This window comes from Pipistrellus hanaki (assembly GCF_964339955.1).
Source record: "Pipistrellus hanaki genome assembly, chromosome: 15".
In the NCBI taxonomy this organism is placed as follows: Eukaryota; Metazoa; Chordata; class Mammalia; order Chiroptera; family Vespertilionidae; genus Pipistrellus; species Pipistrellus hanaki.
Window position 1 is genome coordinate 27,957,472 of NC_140517.1, and position 20,227 is coordinate 27,977,698.

General features: G+C 45.2%; 1 protein-coding gene and 1 long non-coding RNA gene across 8 annotated transcripts in view; one reads left to right on the forward strand and one right to left on the reverse strand.

Moving 5' to 3' along the window:
* ANKRD27 (ankyrin repeat domain 27) overlaps positions 1-20,227 on the reverse strand; it is a 72,284-nt gene that overhangs the window by 24,364 nt on the left and 27,693 nt on the right. For 6 of the 7 annotated variants that reach the window (XM_084905692.1, XM_084905691.1, XM_084905694.1 and 3 more), the window contains exons 12-21: positions 19,312-19,444; positions 16,118-16,210; positions 15,017-15,144; positions 14,361-14,443; positions 12,991-13,106; positions 12,514-12,606; positions 10,977-11,174; positions 7,307-7,366; positions 7,089-7,208; positions 731-775 (exon numbers count right to left, since the gene is read on the reverse strand). In XM_084905692.1, coding sequence (XP_084761818.1) covers positions 731-775; positions 7,089-7,208; positions 7,307-7,366; positions 10,977-11,174; positions 12,514-12,606; positions 12,991-13,106; positions 14,361-14,443; positions 15,017-15,144; positions 16,118-16,210; positions 19,312-19,444 — 1,069 coding nt within the window. The remainder of the gene's footprint in view (positions 1-730; positions 776-7,088; positions 7,209-7,306; positions 7,367-10,976; positions 11,175-12,513; positions 12,607-12,990; positions 13,107-14,360; positions 14,444-15,016; positions 15,145-16,117; positions 16,211-19,311; positions 19,445-20,227) is intronic. The other variant, XM_084905693.1, reaches the window with a different exon arrangement.
* The window catches only part of LOC311633301, a 49,411-nt gene that overhangs the window by 12,741 nt on the left and 16,443 nt on the right, over positions 1-20,227 (forward strand). The window lies entirely within an intron of this gene.

Sequence of the window (20,227 nt, forward strand, 5' to 3'; positions counted from 1 at the left end):
GGCCCCAGGGCATTGGACAGTTGGTCTCAGTCCTCTCACCCACCCACAAAAGGAAGGAGTTTGCTAAGCACCTAACTGTCTTCTCCTTTGAAGACAAAACAAATCCCTTTCAGGAAGCCAAAGGCAAGCCAGGCAAACTGCCTGTGGGAATCTGTCTCCACTCTCAAGTGATCTCATCATAGATGTTCCCGGTCACCTGGCACTGTGGGTTAGGACACACACCTTCCCTTCCTGCAGGACATCCTCAACAGGTTCAGACCTACACCAGTCAGCACCATCTTGTTTGGCACCTGCTTGGCTCCTTGGGGCCTCAAGCCTCAGACTTCAGCCTCCTGGCCCAGGTGTCCACAACTTCTCCAGGGCCACCCTAACACCCCCTGGGCTCTGCCCTCACCTCCACCACTCCTCCTCACCTTCTACCCTGTCTGCTCACCTTGTCCCTAGCTAGTGGGTCAGGCTTTGAGCCCATACTTTGAGACTTGGGTCTGGGCGGGCTAGTCTCTTACCAACATCTCACCACCCTCCCAGAATATGAATGTCTAAGAGGCAGGGACATAATCACTATGCAGCTTTATGTCCTCTCGCCTCATTATTTGTGGTGGAAAGGTCACATTGCCATTACCAAATATTTACTAAGTGTACCGCCTTCTATGTGAAAGTGAACAAAAAGCCACACAACTCCTAACTGAACCGAGAGCAAGCTTTGTAAAATGTACTTCTACAAACTCACCATTTCTAAATCTCCATCAGCAACTGCTCTCAAAAGCTTTTCTACCTTAAAAAAAAAAAAAAAAGGAATGTTAGAAAAATAAGTTTAATAAAATAATAATAAAAATAAGAAGCCCTGGCCAGGTAGTTATGTTGGTTTAAGCATCATCCCAATATGCCAAGGTTGCAGTTTTAAGCCCTGGTCAGAGCGCATACAAGAATCTACCCATGCCGAAGCCGTTTGGCTCAGTGGATAGAGCATCAGCCTGTGGACTGAAAGGTCCCAGGTTCGATTCTGGTCAAGGGCATGTACCTTGGTTGAGGGCACATCCCCAGTAGGGTGTGTGCAGGAGGCAGCTGACAGATGTTTCTCTTTCATTGATGTTTCTAACTACTATCTCTCTCCCTTCCTCTCTGTAAAAAATCAATAAAATATATTAAAAAAAAAAAGAATCTACCCATGACCTCATAAATATGTCTCTCTCTCTCTCTCTCTCTCTCTCTCTCTCTCTCTCTCTCTCTCTTTTTCTCTCTCTCTCTCCTTTCCTCTCTCTCAATAAATGAGAAAAAATGTTAAAATAAACCACCTTTCTGAAAGCCTAGTAGCTTTCATTTGTTTCTTAATTTGGAGTCTTGATTCAATAGCTTTCAAATATATCCCTAAAACTGCTCAGACAGACATCTTAGGAAGTGCTGGTGTGCTCTGAACCCATCACCCTGCAAGGTCTATAAAATGACACTGCTATCATGTGGCAAAGTGAGATGATGGCCACCTTGAAGCACAAGCACTCCCTAGGCCAGCCACCTTCAGAACTACAACTATTCAGTCCTCATTATCTGCTAGCTGAGAGTACATACAGGGACATCCCTCCCAAGGATGATCCCAGGTCTCTGTAAGGCCCTGGAGAGTGCCTGTTGGTTTTCTTTGCTGTGTTTTTGCATTGGCCTAGCTTGCTGGGTTATCTCCATGGGCAGGTCAGGGCTTGAGGGTAAATGGGAGGAGGGGTCTTAGGTAGAGTCAGTGAGGGTCCCCACCCACAGGGAATGAGCAGAAGAGTTGTGGTGTGGCACATCCATGCAATGGTCTACTCTGTGGGCTGACACTGAACAAAATCTAAGATTAAATGCAAAAAACAAAACCCAGGCTATAAATCAGCTTTTACTAAACACAATGTGTGAGTGTATATAAATGTCTATATAAGTAGAGAATCCAAGATGGCTGCCGAGGTAAACACCTAGCCACAGACGCACAAAACAATTTCAATAAAATACAACTAAAATATAAAATATAAAATGGACCCAGAACTACAGGAAAGTCGACTGACTGGAAATTCTACAACGAGAAGCAAGGAGAAAACCAGAAGGAAGAGCGGAGGAGCTGTAAAAGCCTAAGGTACGGAGACACCGAGGACGGAGCCGGAGAGGAAGCCGGGGCGGCTGAGTGCCTGGCTGGCGTTCCCTAGTGGGAAGGAGATAAAAGCTCCGACTGTGCTGGGCCCCAGTTCCGACTGCTCTGAACCCCAGTTCTAGGCCAGACCCCGGGGACCCAGGCTCACACAGAGGGAGCTGGGCTGTAAGGCGGAACCCCGGGGGAGCGGCGAAAGGAGGTCCCGGCGCACACATTGCGCACGGTCGGCTGTGCCGAGGAATTGCCCTGGGGGGAAGGAGACAGGGGCTCCAGACTGCTCTGAACGCCACCTCCAACCCCACTTTCAACTGAACTGAACCCCAAACCGGGCTCATTGGGGGAGAGCCTAGACTGTTTGGTAGCAGGCGAAAATCGAGGGCACCTTTCTCTCAGAGGCGCTTTGCAGCGAGTACTGAAGGACCCTGAGACCCAGGAGCCGCATAGGGCGGGGCTGACGGAAGCCAAGGCTGTAGGCTCCACAATGAAACCCCGCCCCATCTGTAGCTGCGAAATGCGACAACGAAATAGATCACAAACGAAAGAAATGGAGGACAAAAAGCGACTGGATATAGAGTTCAAATCTACGCTTATAAGGTTTTTCAAGAATTTCCTAGAAAAGATCGATAAGACCTATGAGGATATGAAAAGAGATCAACTAGAATTAATAAGGAATCAACAAGAAATGATAAGGGATCAATAAGAAATGATAAGGGGTCAACAAGAAATAAAGAATACATTCTCTGAAATAAAAAATATTATACAGAGTCCTAAAAATAGAATGGAAGATTGCAAGAATCAAGTCAAAGAGTTGGAACATAAAGAGCCAGAAGACACTCCTCCGCAGAAGCTAGAAGGCAAGAGAATCCAGAAAATTGAAGATAATGTAAGAAACCTCTGGGACAACTTCAAGCAAACCAACATCAGAATTATGGGGGTTTCCCAGAAGATGAGAGAGAGCAAGATATCGAAAACATACTGAAAGAAATAGTGACAGAAAACTTCCCCCACCTGGTGAAAGAATTAGACTTACAAGTCCAGGAAGCGCACGGAACTCCAAACAAAAGGAATCCAAAGAGGACCACACCAAGACAAATCATAATTAAAATTCCAAGAGCAAAAGACAAAGAGAAAATATTAAAAGCAGCAAGAGCAAAGAAGGTAGTTACCTATAAAGGAGCACCTATACGATTGTCAGCTGACTTCTCAACAGAAACCATGCAGGCCAGACGGGAATGGCAAGAAATATTCAAAGTGATGAATAGTAAGAACCTATAGCCAAAGATGATCTATCCAGCAAAGCTATCACTCAGAATCGAAGGTCAGATAAAGAGCTTCACTAATAAAAAAAAGCTAAAGGAGTTCATCACCACCAAACCAGAATTATATGAATTGCTGAAGGGGGTTCTTTCAGAAGAGAAAGTAAATAAAGATAAAAATTATGAACAACAAATATGTAACTATCAACAAGTGAATCTAAAAACCAAGGAAATTAAAAAAAAAATCTGATGAACAATATTAACTGTTGAATATAATAGAATCAGAGGTATGGAAGGGGAGTGAACTGATGATTCTTGGGGAAAAGGGGAGAGGGGGATGTGGGAAGAGACTGAACATAAACTGTGCACCTATGGATGAGGACAATGGGGGGTGGGGAAAGGGCAGAGGGTGGGGTGGGAACCTGGTGGAGGAGAGCAATAGTGGGGGGGGGGGGAAAGGAACATTTGTAATAATATGAACAATAAAAACTTATTAAAAAAATTATGAACAACAAATACATAACTATCAACAAGTGAATCTAAAAACCAAGGAAATTAAAAAAAAAAAAAAAAAAAAAAAAAAAATCTGAGGAATCCAAGATGGCTGCTCGGGTAGGCAACTAGCCGCAGCCGCACACAACAATTTTAATAAAATACAACTAAAATATAAAATGGACATTACCCAGAACTACAGGAAAGTCGACTGACTGGAAATCCTACAACAAGAAGCAAGGAGAAAACCAGAAGGAAGCGCGGAGGAGCTGTAAAAGCCTAAGGTACGGAGACACGCGGCGCGCGGAGAGGACGGAGCCGGAGAGGAGGGAGGCCGAGTGCCTGGCGGGCGTTCCCTAGCGGAAAGGAGATAAAACTCCGACTGTGCTGGGCCCCCAACTGCTCTGAACCCCAGTTCTGGGCCAGACCCCGGGGACTCAGGCTCAGCCATAGGGAGCTGGGCTGTAAGTCGGAACCCCGGGGTAGCGGAGAAAGGAGGTCCCGGAGGCGCGCACACAGCGCGCAGAGAAGGGACGGCCGGCTGTGCCGCGGGATTGCCTTGACGGGAAGGAGACTGGGGCTCCAGACTGCTGTGAACGCCACCTCCAACTCCACTTCCAACTGAACTGAACCCCAATACCGGGCTCATTGGGGGAGAGCATAGACTGTTTGGCAGCAGGCGAAAATCGAGGGCACCTTTCTCTCAGAGGCGCCGGCAGCGAGCACTGAAGGACCCGCATAGGGCGGGGCTGACGGAAGCCAAAGCTGCAGGCTCCACCCTGAAACCCCGTCCCATCTGTAACTGCGAAATGCGACAACAAAATAGATCACAAACGAAAGAAATGGAGGACAAAAAGCGTCTGGATATAGAGTTCAAATCTACGCTTATAAGGTTTTTCAAGAATTTCCTAGAAAAGATGGATAAGGCCTATGAGGATATGAAAAGAGATCAACTAGAATTAATAAGGAGTCAACAAGAAATGATAAGGGATCAACAAGAAATAAAGAATACATTGTCTGAAATAAAAAATATTCTACAGAGTCCTAAAAACAGAAGGGAAGATCGCAAGAATCAAGTCAAAGATTTGGAACATAAAGAGCCAGAAGACACTCCTCCCCAGAAGCTAGAAGGCAAGAGAATCCAGAAAATTGAAGATAATGTTAGAAACCTCTGGGACAACTTCAAGCGAACCAACATCAGAATTATGGGGGTTCCAGAAGATGAGAGAGAGCAAGATATCGAAAACATACTGAAAGAAATAGTGACAGAAAACTTCCCCTACCTGGTGAAAGAATTTGACTTACAAGTCCAGGAAGCGCACAGAACTCCAAACAAAAGGAATCCAAAGAGGACCACACCGAGACACATCATTATTAAAATTCCAAGAGCAAAAGATAAAGAGAGAATACTAAAAGAAGCAAGAGCAAAGAAGGTAGTAACTTATAAAGGAGCACCTATACGATTGTCAGCTGACTTCTCAACAGAAACCATGCAGGCCAGAAGGGAATGGCAAGAAATATTCAAGGTGATGAATAGCAAGAACCTACAGCCAAAAATAAGCTACCCAGCAAAGCTATCACTCAGAATCGAAGGCCAGATAAAGAGCTTCACTAATAAAAAAAAGCTAAAGGAGTTCATCACCACCAAACCAGAATTATATGAATTGCTGAAGGGGGTTCTTTCAGAAGAGAAAGTAAACAAAGATAAAAATTATGAACAACAAATACGTAATTATCAACAAGTGAATCTAAAAACCAAGGAAATTAAAAAAATCTGATGAACAATATTAACTGTTGAATATAATAGAATCAGAGGTATGGAAGGGGAGTGAACTGACGATTCTTGGGGAAAAGGGGAAAGGGGGGCGTGGGAAGAGACTGAACATAAACTGTGCACCTATGGATGAGGACAATGGGGAGAGGGGAAAGGGCAGAGGGTGGGGTGGGAACCTGGTGGAGGAGAGCAATGGTGGGGGGGGGGGGGAAGGAACATTTGTAATAATATGAAAAATAAAAACTTATTAAAAAAATAAATAAATAAAGAATTACCCACTCTAAAAAAAAAAAAAAAAAAAAAAAAAAAAAAAAAATCTGGCAGAAACCGGTTTGGCTCAATGGATAGAGCGTCAGCTTGGGGACTGAAGGGATCTGGGTTCGATTCCGGTCAAGGGCATGTACCTTGGTTGCGGGCATATCCCCTGTAGGGGGAGTGCAAGAGGCAGCTGATCGATGACTCTCTCTCATCGATGTTTCTAACTCTCTCTCTCTCTCTCTCTCCCTTCCTCTCTACAAAATCAATAAAATCTATTTTTAAAAAATCTGATGAACAATATTAACTGTTGAATATAATAGAATCAGAGGTATGGAAGGGGAGTGAAATGATGAGTCTTGGGGAAAAGGGGAGAGGGGGATGTGGGAAGAGACTGAACATAAACTGTGCACCTATGGATGAGGACAATGGGGAGTGGGGAAAGGGCAGAGGGTGGGGTGGGAACCTGGTGGAGGAGAGCAATGTGGGGGGAGAAAAAAAAGGAACATTTGTAATAATATGAACAATAAAAATTTATTGTATTTAAAAAAAAATGTCTGTATAAACTTTGTAAGGAGTTAGAAAGGACCCACCTCAGCTAACAGAGGTCTTATGGAGTGGGAGGTGAGGGCAGAGAAAATTCACTTTGTAAAATGATCTTATATCAGTGGACCTATAGGTGACTTTACTTATACTTTTCTTAGGCTATTCTCTCTCACACACACACATTGTCTACAAAGCAAAGAGCTGCTGAGGGAGCAGACCATGAAGGGCAAGCAGGGTGAAAACATCTGGGCTCCTCTCCAGGCACTGACGTTGGCCACAGCAGGCAAGGCTGTCCTGGTTATGGTGGTCAGGCCAACTAGGTGGCCCTCATCAGGCCCTCTTTTCTTTTTTTCTTTTTTTTTTCTCTTTTTAATATATTTTTATTGATTTCAGAGAGGAAGGGAAAGGGAGAGAGAGAAACATCAATGATGAGAGAGAGAATCATTGATTAGCTGCCTCCTGCATGCCCCCTATTGGGGATTGAGCCTACAACCTGGGCATGTGCCTGTGCCTGGAATCAAACCCGGGACCCTTCACTCTGCAGGCTGATGCTCCATCCACTGAGCCAAACCAGCAAGGGCAAGCCCTAACTCTTTAACCAGAGCCATATGCAGGGCCTCGCAGCCCTTCCTCCCAGCTGGGGCCTCACCTCTCTGTAGTCCTTCTTGGGTTCCCTTTGTCTGGAGCTGACAGACACAGAGGAAGAGCTGGAGGCAGAGGACCTCTGACTGATGGAATCCATGAAGTGTTGAGGGGGTGGCACAGGGACCTGCAGAAACGGAGCACGGCAAGAGAAGAGGCAGGTGAGAGCCAGAGAGGATGCTCTGGTCATAAATAGAGCCAAGGATTACCGCCCTGTTCACTTACCACTGCAGACTGTTGTCTCCTTTCAAAGGACATGTGACGGGTTTCCATTATCGACAGAATCTAGGAGGACAAAGGGGACAAGCAAAGTACTGAATGAGATGGATCACCAAAGCATCACCCATAATATCCCACTGACTGCCCATCTCCTCAGAAAGGGAGACAGCTCAGCCACACCCTTGGAGGGACAGGGAAACCACGGCCTGAGTGGAACTGCTCAGAACCAGAGTAAGTCTGGGCTTCCTCTTGCAGCACCACATTCCTGCTGCCTGGCAGAGGAGCTGGTGCTTCCCATGAACGGGCTCGGAGGACAAGAGAAGCCCAGCCACAGGAGGGGCCTCAAAGGCTGCCCTGTCTAGCCCCCGGGCTATATGTCCACAGGAATGAAGTGTGGCCTTTTCACTGGCACCACGAGCAGCTCAGAGCAGACCCAAGCAGGCAGCTATCTCCTTCCCTCTGAGACCTCCCTTGGGAAAGGGCCTTTGGAAGAGGAAACCCTCAGCTCCTCCGGGCATCGCAGGCCACAGGCAGCACCCCCCAGTCCATCAGCTGTGGCTGCTACAGAGCAGACCCTATGAGCGCACGGGAAGTATGGCCCAGGGGTCAGGAGCAGGGATTTCACCTTCAAAAACTGTGCTCCTGTAGATCTTATGTTAAATGTTCTTGTCACACACAAACATAATAAAGACGAGAGGAAACTTTTGAAGGTGATGGATATGTTTATAGCACAGATTGTGGTGATGACCTCACCAGTATGTACGTATCTCCAAACGAATCAAGTTGTGTACCGTCGTGCCTCATTTGATTGTGCTTTGCTATATTGCACTTTACAGATGTTGCGTGTTTTACAAATTGAAGGCAAGACTCTTCCAAGAGCAAAAATTTATGACTCACTTTCCTGCGTGGTCTGGAACCAAACCTGCTATTTCCTAGGTGTGCCTAAACATAAAATATGTACAGCTCTTTGTATGTCCATCATACCTTAATAAAGTAGTTTAAAAACTGTGCTACTTGCCAAAACCAGTTTGGCTCAGTGGATAGAGCGTCGGTCTGTGGACTGAAAGGTCCCAGGTTCAATTCTGGTCAAGGGCATGTACATTGGTTGCGGGCATATCCCTAGTAGGGGGTGTGCAAGAGGCAGCTGGTCGATGCTTCTCTCCCATCAATTTTTCTAGCTCTCTATCCCTCTCCCTTCCTCTCTGTAAAAAATCAATAAAAAATATTTTTTTAAAAACACAAAAAAACAAACAATAAAACAACCGTGCTACTTCTAGAAGATGATATAAACTGAAAGGCTTCCCTAGAAGAGAGTCAGAAACTAAACGGAAGCTGAAAGCATCAAGAAACAAAAAGCAAGGCCTGTGCAGAGGGAGACAACAGGAGGCCTGTATTAAAATAGAATCATTTGCCCTAGCTGGTTTGGCTCAGTGGATAGAGCATCAGCCTGCAGACCAAAGGGTCCCAAGTTAGATTCTGATCAAGGGCATATGCCTCAGTTGTAAGTTCCTCCCTGGCCCAGGCCCTGGTCAGGGCTTGTGCAGGAGGGAACCAATCAATGTGTTTCTCTCACTTCGATGTTTCTCTCTGTATTTTCCTCTTTCCCCTACTCTCTCTAAAAATCAATGGAAAAATATCGGGTGAGGATTAACAACAACAACAAAAGAATCCTTTGCCATGACGAGTATTGCTCTGTGGTTAAAGCATTGTCTCGTGCACTGAAGGGTAAGTAGCAGGTTTAATTCCCGGTCAGGACATATACTCAGGTTGTGGGTTCAATCCCCAAATGGGGTGCGTATGGGAGACAAACAATTGATGTTTCTCTCTTATCTGCCCCCCCTCGTTGATGAACAATATCCTCAGGTGAGGATTAAAAAAGAAAATACATAAAATGGAATCATTTCTGTGAGCCACAAATGTTCTAGACACCTCAACCTGATGACCTGGGACCTTTCATTCACATGGCTCAGCTTCCTCTGGCCAGCTGGCCGACCACACTTCACTGAAGGCATGCCTTCAATCTGCTGGGAGATGAGGTACAAAGAAATGGTTTTTCTAAGCTGCGGACTCCTCATTCCCCGCTCACGTATGAAGTGAGCACTTTTACATGTTGTCAAAAACTGAATGCTAGTCCAGACTGGTTTGCCTCAGTGGAGAGAGCATCGGCCTGCAGACTGAGAGGTCCCAGGTTCGATTCTGGTCAAGGGCATGCACCTTGGTTGCAGGCACATCTCCAGTAGGAGGTGTGCAGGAGGCAGCTGATCGATGTTTCTCTCTCATTGATGTTCCTAACTCTCTATCCCTCTCCCTTCCTCTCTATAAGAAATCAATAAAATATATTTAAAAAAGAAAACAAAACAAACAAAAAACCCCAAAGAAAAACACACAAAAAAACTGAATGCTCCCAGACATTACTCCCAGGAAAGGGTGAGTAGTTCATTAACAAATCACTTTTGGAAGAAGTAATACCCAATGATGCTCAAAATTGGTCAAATCAGGATCAAGTTTTTAGGAGCTGAAGATGAAGTAACATCCTTTACTGCTTCCATGTTCCACTCCCTTTCTCCACTTCTGCCGGTCAGAGTTACTCTCCCGTTTTACTCACTCCATTTGCTCATAAGGCAATAGCATTCAGAGGCTGGGGCAAACTCTGCTGGGAGTAGCTCTTAGAACACAAAGAACAACTCATCCTAATATATAAAAACCCAGGGTCCGTACTGACCGACTGAAGGATTGATTGGATACTGGAAGTCAGTCCTGCACTCAGTGCTGGGTTGCCATGGGGACCCAGCAATGACTGCTGCTGGTGCAGGCGTAGTAACCCAGCACTGACTGCTGAGCGGGCTGTGGATCAGGCCCAGAGAGAGGCCTGAAGAGAGAGGCAGGGTCTGATCCGGAGCCTCCGTGACAGCTGTTGATCAGCTGTTGCCTCTCTTTCTCTTCGGGCTTCACCAGCAGCCGTACCTCTTTTTCTCCCTAGACCTCCAAGGGGGCTGCTGATTAGCCCTGCCTCTCTGATCAGGCCTGAAGATAGGCCCAGAGATGCTAACTGGCATAGAAACTGACCAATCAGAACCAAATCTGGGTGAACTGTGAGGAGCCAATGGCTGCCTAGGAGGCAGAGCTTTTGACGCTGACTGGCATAGAAACTGAACAATCAGAACCAAATTGGCCAGCAGGGGAGGGCAGTTGGGGGCAAGATCAGGCCAGCAGGGGAGGGCAGTTAGGGACAAGATCAGGCTGGTAGGGAAGGGCTGTTGGGGATAAGATTAGGCCAGCAGAGGAGGGCAGTTGGGGGCAACCAGGTCGGCAGGGGAGGGCAGTTGGGGACAGGTGAGTGGTTAGGAGCCAGCAGTCCCAGATTGCAGTAGGACATTCTCCAAGGGGTCTCTGATTGGACAGGGTGCAGGCTGGGCTGAAGGAACCCCCCTCCGTGCATGAATTTCATGCCCCAGGCCACTAATAATAATATAAATAAGTAAAAACCCATTAACCACCACGACCCAAATGCAGCAGAGAGAGTACAGGCCAAGTCCTGCCCTCAGGCACTAATGCAATTTGTCCAGCATAGCCAAGACCTAATCTGTAGACATTGATTTTCTTTTTAAAGTCATAGTCCTTAACAAAAAACAAAAAACACAAAACACAAAAACATACACACACAAAAACAATCTACCTTTGGGTTTAATGCACACTTGAGGGGCGTTTCTTTCATTCTGTTCTGGATCTCTGTGGATGCTCCATTTTGTAGCAACGTCTCTATGATGCCCTGGTAACCCCAGCGTGCAGCTATGTGTAGGGGGGTGTCTCCTTTCTCATTACCAATATCTAGTTTGCATGATTGCACATCATAGTAGACCAAAGCCTTCACACACTGCAAAGAAATTGGGAGATGCCACATTATCTCACATGCTAAGCCCCAGGCAACATCTGTGTACTCCACAGCCTAGATCCAGGTCCTAGCTCAATCAAGGCTCCACTAACCAAGTAACTGCACAGTAACAGAGAGGGAACCCAGGGGCTCCAGGTTACCTGATCAAGACACCTCGCTTTCTCAAAGAACTCAAGGGTTTGTCAGTTAGAAATGGCTAAATACATCGTGATATATCTATGTGCAGAAAGGAATGACCACAACAGGCCCGAGACCACAGTCCCTTGAAAGGCCTGACTGCAAGGTTGGCCCATGACTTGCAGTATTCCTTGGGAGCTTGGATTTAGATTGTGTCTAAGTCCCCTACCTGGTAAGAGGGGCTCACTGTGCCCAACCTGTTGATATGAACACCTATTTTCTTTCTGGAAGTCTGACATTTTGGTACATGCCAGGCAGAGGGTGTTTACATGACCAGCCTCCAATAAAATGTGCCCTGAGTGGCACAATGAGCTGCCCTGGTGGATAATATTTCAGAGGTATTGTCACAATCAATGGGTAGTCTTAAGAACACTGATGCAATACACATAATTGATTACTGCAGCGATGAAAGACAGGCCAGATCTATATTTACTGACCTAGAGAATTTCCATAATGTAGCATTAAGTTAGGAAAGTAAGCTGCATGAAAATGTGTAGGGTACGATCTCGTTTTTACACATCACCCACCTCACCCAGCTTCAACCCTATCTATAATAATAAAAGTATAATATGCTAATTAGACCAGATGGCCTTCTGGACAACCTTCTGGATGAAGCCGGGGCTATGAGGGAAGCCCGAGTCCCGGGGGCCTTCTGGTGGCTGGGTGTGTGTGTGTGTGTGTGTGTGTGTGTGTGTGTGAAGGCCTACTCTTGCACAAGTTTTGTGCATCAGGCCTCTAGTATATGTATAAAACTACTTGTATGTTACTATGAAGAGAAGGGGGAGAGAGAATAGTTAGGAAAAAATAAAACACTGTTAAATATTAAGTGAAAATGGAAATTATGAAATTCTTTGATATTACTATAAAAAAGTAAAAGGTAGAAATTGAATCTGAATATAAGAGTCAGATGGTAGCAGGGATGAATGAAAATAATTTTATGACAGATAATGAGCAATCAAGTTTCAGGTTTGTTATTTTAACCTATCATCTATAATAAACTTAAATTTTTTTAATTAAAAAAATTACACACCAAATTGTCCAATAATTATCCACACAAAACACACTACACTAAACTAAGTAAAATTTCACATTTCTTCACGGAGAGAAAGGGTGAACGCAGCCGGGGATAGCAAGCACCACTTACGTCTTCGTGGCCGTGAGCGCAGGCCAGATGGAGGGCGGTGTTGCCGTTATTGTCTTGCACATCAGTGCTGGCCTTGTAGTGCAACAGCAGCAGCTTGCAAAGGGGAGGAGAAAGCAGGTGATAAGGGGGAAGTCACTTGCTTCTATTTTCAATCTTATGTACCCATTCTACAAATAAATGATAGCACTCTCATCCTTCCTTAGAGAGAAAAATGTTTTGAGATATAAAAAAGTACAGCCCTCCCTCCCTCTACCCTCAGATTATCAGGACATTTTAGAAAAGCAAGTCCTAAAATGTTTGTCCTGATAACCTAGACCTCACAGTTTTGTCCGGGGCTGGAGGAGCCCAGACTCGCAGCCCTGCTGTGCAGCTGCAGCATAGCCAGTAGGACAGAGGAGCACAGCCAGCACGACTGGAGTCAGTCAGAGCCCAGCTCATCCAGCACGTGCACTGGTGGCGCCATCACCCCCTGCTCACCGTCACGCTCTGATAGCCCTTCTGACATGCAAGATGAAGTGGAGTTGACCCGTGATAGTCCATGGCATTCACCACAGCGCCTCTGGAAACCAGGATGTCAATAAGGGATGCCTGCCCTACAGAACAGAAGGACTTCACAATGGAGAAAAACAAGAGGCTTTCAGACCCTAAGTGTGAAGTCACAACTTTACCCTCTTGTTCCCTGACATGAATCAAGTCAGACTCCGCAGATTCTGGGCACTTCAGGGTGCCTCTTAAGAGGGACTTAGCTCCAATCTACTTCTTAGCAAGAGAAGGTACTGGGAAAGAGCCTTGACACCCACAGAAGATTCCCTGGTTCATAAGATGAATACTGTGAACTATTAAAAAATATGACAAGAAGAGCCGAAACCGGTTTGGCTCAGTGGACAGAGCATTGGCCTGCGGACTGGAGGGCCCTGGGTTCGGTTCTGGTCAGGGGCATGTACCTTGGTTGTGGGCATATTCCCATTGGGGGGGTGTGCAGGAGGCAGCTGATCGATGATTCTCTCTCATCGATGTTTCTAACTCTGTCCCTCTCTCTTCCTCTCTGTAAAAATCAATAAAATATATATATATTAAAAAAATATATATGGCCGGGACCAGTTTGGCTCAGTGGATAGAGCGTTGGCCTGTGGACTGAAAGGTCCCAGGTTCGATTCTGGTCAAGGACATGTACCTTGGTTGCGGGCACATCCCCAGTAGGGGGTGTGCAAGAGACAGCTGATCCATGATTCTCTCTCATCGATGTTTCTGGCTCTCTATCCCTCTCCCTTCCTCTCTGTGAAAAATCAATAAAATATTAAACCAGAAAAAAAAAAATATATATATATATGACAAGAAGAAATGTTCTTACCTATCACTGAGTGAAAAAAGCATAGAATAGAACAGTATGACCCCCACAAGATCATATGCTTTATATTCATATACACACAAGCTCAGGGAAATTCCAGATACTCATAAATCAAAATTATATCTGGGAGACAGAAGGATGGCAGGTGACACTGGAGAAGATTATGTTTCTACTTTGTGCACTTTAAAAGTTATTTTTTAAAAGCGGGATATAAGAAACCCAATTCTAAGATCATTCTCATAGCTTGGACTCAAGCCTTTCCTTCTTGACCCCAACCCAGGACAGTGAGAGCATGGATAAGCCCAGGAGCAGCACAGGAAAGCCTGAGGAACGTCTGCTATTCTCTTCCAGCGAAGCCACCAGCGGTGGCCCACGATGCAGCCCTTTCCACACCCAACTCCACTGCACCTGTCGGCCAGGCTTCAGGCCTCTGCTAGGCCATCCTTGGCTCCATCCCTTTTCCTTGACAACCCTCAGAGGCCCATCCAAGACCACATACCACAGAGGGCAGCCACATGGAGTGGTGTATGACCCCTGTCATCTCTGGAGAATGGAGTGACAAGTGAAGGATCATTCAGCCTCCTAAAACAGAGAAAAGATACAGAGAAAGACACCCGAGGAACGGCAGGGCAAAGCCTCCTCCTGACAAGGCTGGCCATGCCAAGGTCTTGGGACTGGAAGACAGAACTCAGGGTGTGATCCAAACTGGGCCTCTCTTATAGTGTCCTGGAGAGAATCCACTCCCTGCTCACAGGGTGAGGGACTGAGGCATCTAGTGTCCCTGCTGGCCACCCCATTCCTCTAGGCCTTGGCACCCAGCAAAACAACCTGAGGAGGTTAAGGGGAGACCAAAAAGAGTTTCTGGAGGAAGCTGGTGTTCCTCCCATCCTAAACACATTTGCCGAGGCTGGGCAGGCCCTATATCTGCCTACCCTGTATCCAGCCCAGCAGCGTGCCAAGCACTTTTAGGACCTTTATTCCATCTAATGCTCCAAAGAGGCAGAGATGGGTGTCTCCACTTATGGCAGAGGAAGCTGAGTGCATCCAGGATAAGTGCCTCATCCAAAATCACATGGCAAGGAAGTAGAAAAGTTCCATCAAAGCCCTGAGTATCCTGCTTCCTGGCACACGGAGCCTCCATGCAGACTCTCTTACCCAGAGACCAGTTTCTCACAGTCATCACAGAAGCACAGGGGGTGGCACATCTTTTGGATGGCATCTTTATCTTGGTCTTCTTGGCTCAGAAGTCTTTCCACTTCTTTTTGGTTACCTGAAGCAATGTGCTGAGAAGTGATATCAAAGATACTATCAATATTGAGAAATTTGCTTTTTAAGGTGTGAATTTTTTGAGTGTTGCAGAAACACTAATATATGGATGGATGAATTGATTTGCTCTCTGAGATTTATTTCAAAATCATCTGGGTGGGTGAATAGGGAAAGGGGGCAAGGGTAGAGATGAACTAAGTTTGGGAGATGGCTATATGGAACCTGTCCATGACACTAATCTTTTACTTTTGTAGTTTGTAAATGTAAGAAATTTTCATAATTAAAAAAAAAATGACAACTGACAAAATTCCCAAAGCAACAGAAGTAGAGAAGCAATACATTCAGAATTCAGACTCTTATTAGAACAAGCCTCGGTCCTGTGCTCCTGTATCTGATAAACCTTAGCTTGCAGGGTGAGGGAGGAAACAGCTGCAATCAGCAGGAAATCCCATCAAAAACCAAGACTGCAGGGCTCACCCGTGATTCCTGGATGTGTTCCCCCAGGGAGTGGGATGTACTGGGGAGCACCCTGCCCCAGGAGGCGCTCTGGGCCTCCATGGAACCCCCTCTGGTAGCTGGGTGCACGTTCTGCTACATGATCAAACCACCCCAAGCAGTCCACTCCCAGCCCAGAGGAAACGCACACTTGAGATGTGGGGCTCCTGGAATGAGAAGAGGCATCCCCTCTGTGGGGCCTCCAGGGAGGTGCCACTGAACTGGCCTATGGACAAACTGTGTTTTGTCGAGTGGAGAAAGGATAGTTGGGGCAGAGGGTTCCACAGGTGGAGGCCCAGGGCCCTCGGAGCTATCACATAGCACACACTGTGCAGATGAGCACAGGCGCTGATTTCACCTGTAAAACCTCAGCATCCCTACCACCCCGAGCACAAGGCGAACTTCAGTGTTCAGCTACGTCGACCACCATGTGGATTCTGTAGAGATGCTGAAAGATGGCGTGCTCCTCACAAAGAAAGACTTCTGGTGTCTTACCTTAAACAGGCAGTCAATGGGAGTTGAAGTCATCTGAGACAGTAAGCTCATTCTCTGCTTCAGGAACAGTCTGTCACCAAATCCCTCAGACTCCTGCAGGAAAACCCAATTGTCTGTTTTATCCCGCGCTCCTCTTTCCCCCTTTCCCTGAGCCACAGAGCTGACCCTCATCAGGATGGGAGAAGGACTTCCTATCTGTCTCTCCAGAAAGTGGTAGCTCTGATGACCGTTTTCCAGGGGAGCTCTGGGAGAGTGGCGACACACTGGCTGTGCATGTGTAGAATGTGTCACCTCTAAGTGTGGAATGTTGCATGCACACACCATCCTCCTGCAGATGGAACCTGACTGTGCTGGCCTCCTTCTCCTCTCAAGCTTCTGTCCTAGCCTGCACAGCCCTATCCCCTGCCATTTTATCTGCAGCACAGGCAGGAAAACCATCGGACAGATGGTCTATATTTCTCAATGTCAACCAGCAGGGGAGGGAGGAGTCTTAGTTTTTGAACATATTTATTAAAATAGCAAACAATAGGGCCATTGGCTCCAAGTCCAATAGGATATTGTGGTCTACCCAATTAATAAAGTTATGATTACCTAGATTAAAAAAATCTAATAATGTACCCTTACTTTATTTTTCTTTTTTCTTTTTTTAAAAGTATTTTATTGATTTTCTTTTACAGAGAGGAAGGGAGAGAGACAGAGAATTAGAAACATTGATGAGAGAGAAACATTGATCAGCTGCTTCCTGCACATCCCCTACTGGTACATGCCCTTGACTGGAATCGAATCTGGGACCCTCCAGTTCACAGGCTGACGCTCTATCTACTGAGCCAAACTGGCTAGGGCTATTTTTCTTTTTTATTGAACTTCTTGGGGTGACATTGGTCAACAAAATTATATAGATTTCAGGTGCACAATTCTATAACAAATCATCTGTATATGTACTATGTGTTCACCACCTCAAGTCTCCTTCTGTCACCATTTATTCCCCCTGTACCTTCTCCTATCTATCTTTATTTTATAAAATAATTTCCAGCAAGATACTTTAATAATGCTCAGTTGAGCACCTGCTACTAAACTGTCTAACGACAAATTAACTTCCTTAAGTCGTTTTTGGGTGGTAAAGGGAGTTTTTTTTCCAGCGAGTTGCTGCCAGAAGAACTCACCAACCCAGATAAAACTTTAGGATAAGGCCGAAACCGGTTTGGCTCAGTGGTAGAACGTCGATCTGCGGACTGAAAGGTCCCGGGTTCGATTCCGGTCAAGGGCATGTATCTTGGTTGCAGACACATCCCCAGTAGGGGGTGTGCAAGAGGCAGCTGATCGATGTTTCTCTCACATCAATGTTTCTAACTCTATCCTTCTCCCTTCCTCTCTGTAAAAAATCAATAAAATATATTTTAAAAATAAAACACAAAAAAAACTTTAGGATAAGGCTCTCTAAGTTCTGACTTACAGGTCCAGCTAAAGTTAGAGCTGACAGCATTTTGAGAAGTAAACCATTTCTGGGGTCTGCTGTCAAGACTGCCCTCAGAGGATTAACTTGGGAAACAAACACCAACACCTCTAAGACAGTAAGATCATTCTCTGCTTAAGGAACAGTCTGACAGCATTAGAACCACTTTAGCTCCCAGCTGTTATAAGTTATGAGTACTCTGTAGGTTTTTTTTCAGTGACTTATAGCTGAGCAGCTTAGGGTCAGAGAAACATCAAAGACATTACTGTCCAGGTAAATTCGGTGTTCTTTCCTCGACTCTGAGGAATTATCAAGGGCAGCGATGAAGAGAGGCAAGACTTCTAGGACTGAATCTTCAGGGGAAAATGAGCTGCCAGAAGACATAGCATAAGAGAGAAGACCTATTTGGGAATGGGGTGAACACTACTTATTAGAAACCTGGTCAAGTGAGAAAAACAAGAGCCTGAAAAGCTAGAGCAGAGGAGGGTACAGATGCTTCCAGGTTCTCTCTCTTGGCTTTTCATCCCACTAATGTGTGTTTTTAATAAAATATTTTTATTGATTTTAGAGAAGGGAGAGGGATAGAGAGATAGAAACATCAATTATCAGAATAATTGATCAGTTTGCTCCTGCTTGCCCCCTACTGGGGAGAGAATATTAAAAGCAGCAAGAGAAAAACAGTTAATTACCTACAAGGGAGCACCCATACGACTATCAGCTGATTTCTCAACAGAAACTATGCAGGCCAGAAGGGAGTGACAAGAAATATTCAAAATGATGAACAACAAGAACCTACCTACAACCAAGATTACTCTACCCAGCAAAGCTATCATTCAGAATTGAAAGTCAAATAAAGAGCTTCACAGACAAGAAAAAGTTAAAGGAGTTCATCAACACCAAACCAGGATTACATGAAATGCTGAAGGGTATTCTTGAAGGAGAGGAAGAAGAAGAAGAAAAGTAAAGGTAAAAATTATGAACAACGAAAAGACATCAAATACATACCTACCAACAAATGAATCTAAAAATCAAGTGAATAAAAAATCTGAAGAACAAAATGGACTGGTGAACATAATAGAATGAGGGACATAGAAAGGGATTGGACTAACAATTCTCAGGGGGAAGGGAGTCTGAGGAGTGAGGGAAGAGATTGGACAAAAATCTTACACCTATGGATGAAGACAGGGGCGGGGGTAAGAGCATGGGGTGGAGTTGGGAATCAGGTGGAGGGGAGCTATAGGGGAAGAAGGGGGGAAGAGGAACACCTGTAATAATCTGAACAATAAAGATTTATTATAAAAAAAATAAAAAAATAAAAAGATCCTCAAAATTCACATAGATATATAATTTCCTCTCCTTAGCCAAAGCTCACCAACCAACCAAGAAAGTAATAATAAGGTCAGTGAGTCCTAAAATTGCATACATTAACCTCATTTCCTGCCTATATGGTCAAGATATCCGAAGTCATTGTTTCTAGCTTCCCCTCTGCCCATGTGCTTTTGAGGATGCCAAGGATCAGTGAAGCAGGATATAAACAATGTAAATGCACAAACTATCACAGCCAAATCTGGTTCTCAGTGTGCAGTGTGCTGGGTTGCTTTCCGGGCTCAGGGCCTGTAAACAGCTGAGGCCCCATTCTAAGGAGACCATTTAAGAATTCACCCTCCACACCAACCTCAGAACCCTATCAAATGTGCAATGACACCCCCCAAAGACAGACCAAGGTAGGAGGGGATCTTACCAGCGGTTTAACAGAGAGGCTTCCTTGCCGAATATATTCAATTGCAGCTTCAATTGAGGTCAGGCAGTATCCCAATTCATCTTTTGTCGAGTTGCTAAATCTGAAGTTTTTGATATAACTCAAATTTGCCATCCTAACAAAAGGGAAAAAATGTTTTATTCTTGTATACAAGTAACACTTGCAGAAACAATGCCATTGGCTTAAGTGACTGAACTTGGTTAGCTCCAGGAACACTGACTGCTAACACCTCACTCTCTATTCAGAGTGTGTGTAATTAGGAAATAAATAAAACTACTTCTTATTTTCCTGGAATAGGCTTTAAAATATATATATATATATATATATATATATATATTTTATTGATATTTTACAGAGAGGAAGGGAGAGGGATAGAGAGTTAGAAACATCGATGAGAGAGAAACATCCTGCCTCCTGCACTCCCCTACTGGGGATGTGCCCGCAACCAAGGTACATGCCCTTGACTGGAATCAAACCTGGGACCCTTCAGTCCGCAGGCCGACACTCTTATCCACTGAGCCAAACTGGTCAGGTAGGCTATTTTTAATTTTTATTTATTTTTAAAATTGATATTTAGAGAGAGAGGGAGGGAACATTTGAGATCTAACCATGGATCAGCTGCCTCCTACATGCTCCCTCCAGGGAAATGAGCCTGAAACCTGGGCATGAGTCCTGATTGAGAATTAAACCGGCAACCTTTCAGTGCACGGGATGATGCCCAACCAACTGGGCTGAAATAGGCTATTTTTTTTAGAAAGCTCATTATTATAAAGTGAGCTGTGAGTTCCTTTGGGACCACACAGCTTCCTGCTTAGCCACTGACTAGCTGCATGTTCCAGAATGAGAAACGTAAGCTCTCTGGACCTCCATTTCCCATCTATAAATGGAATGAGAGCCA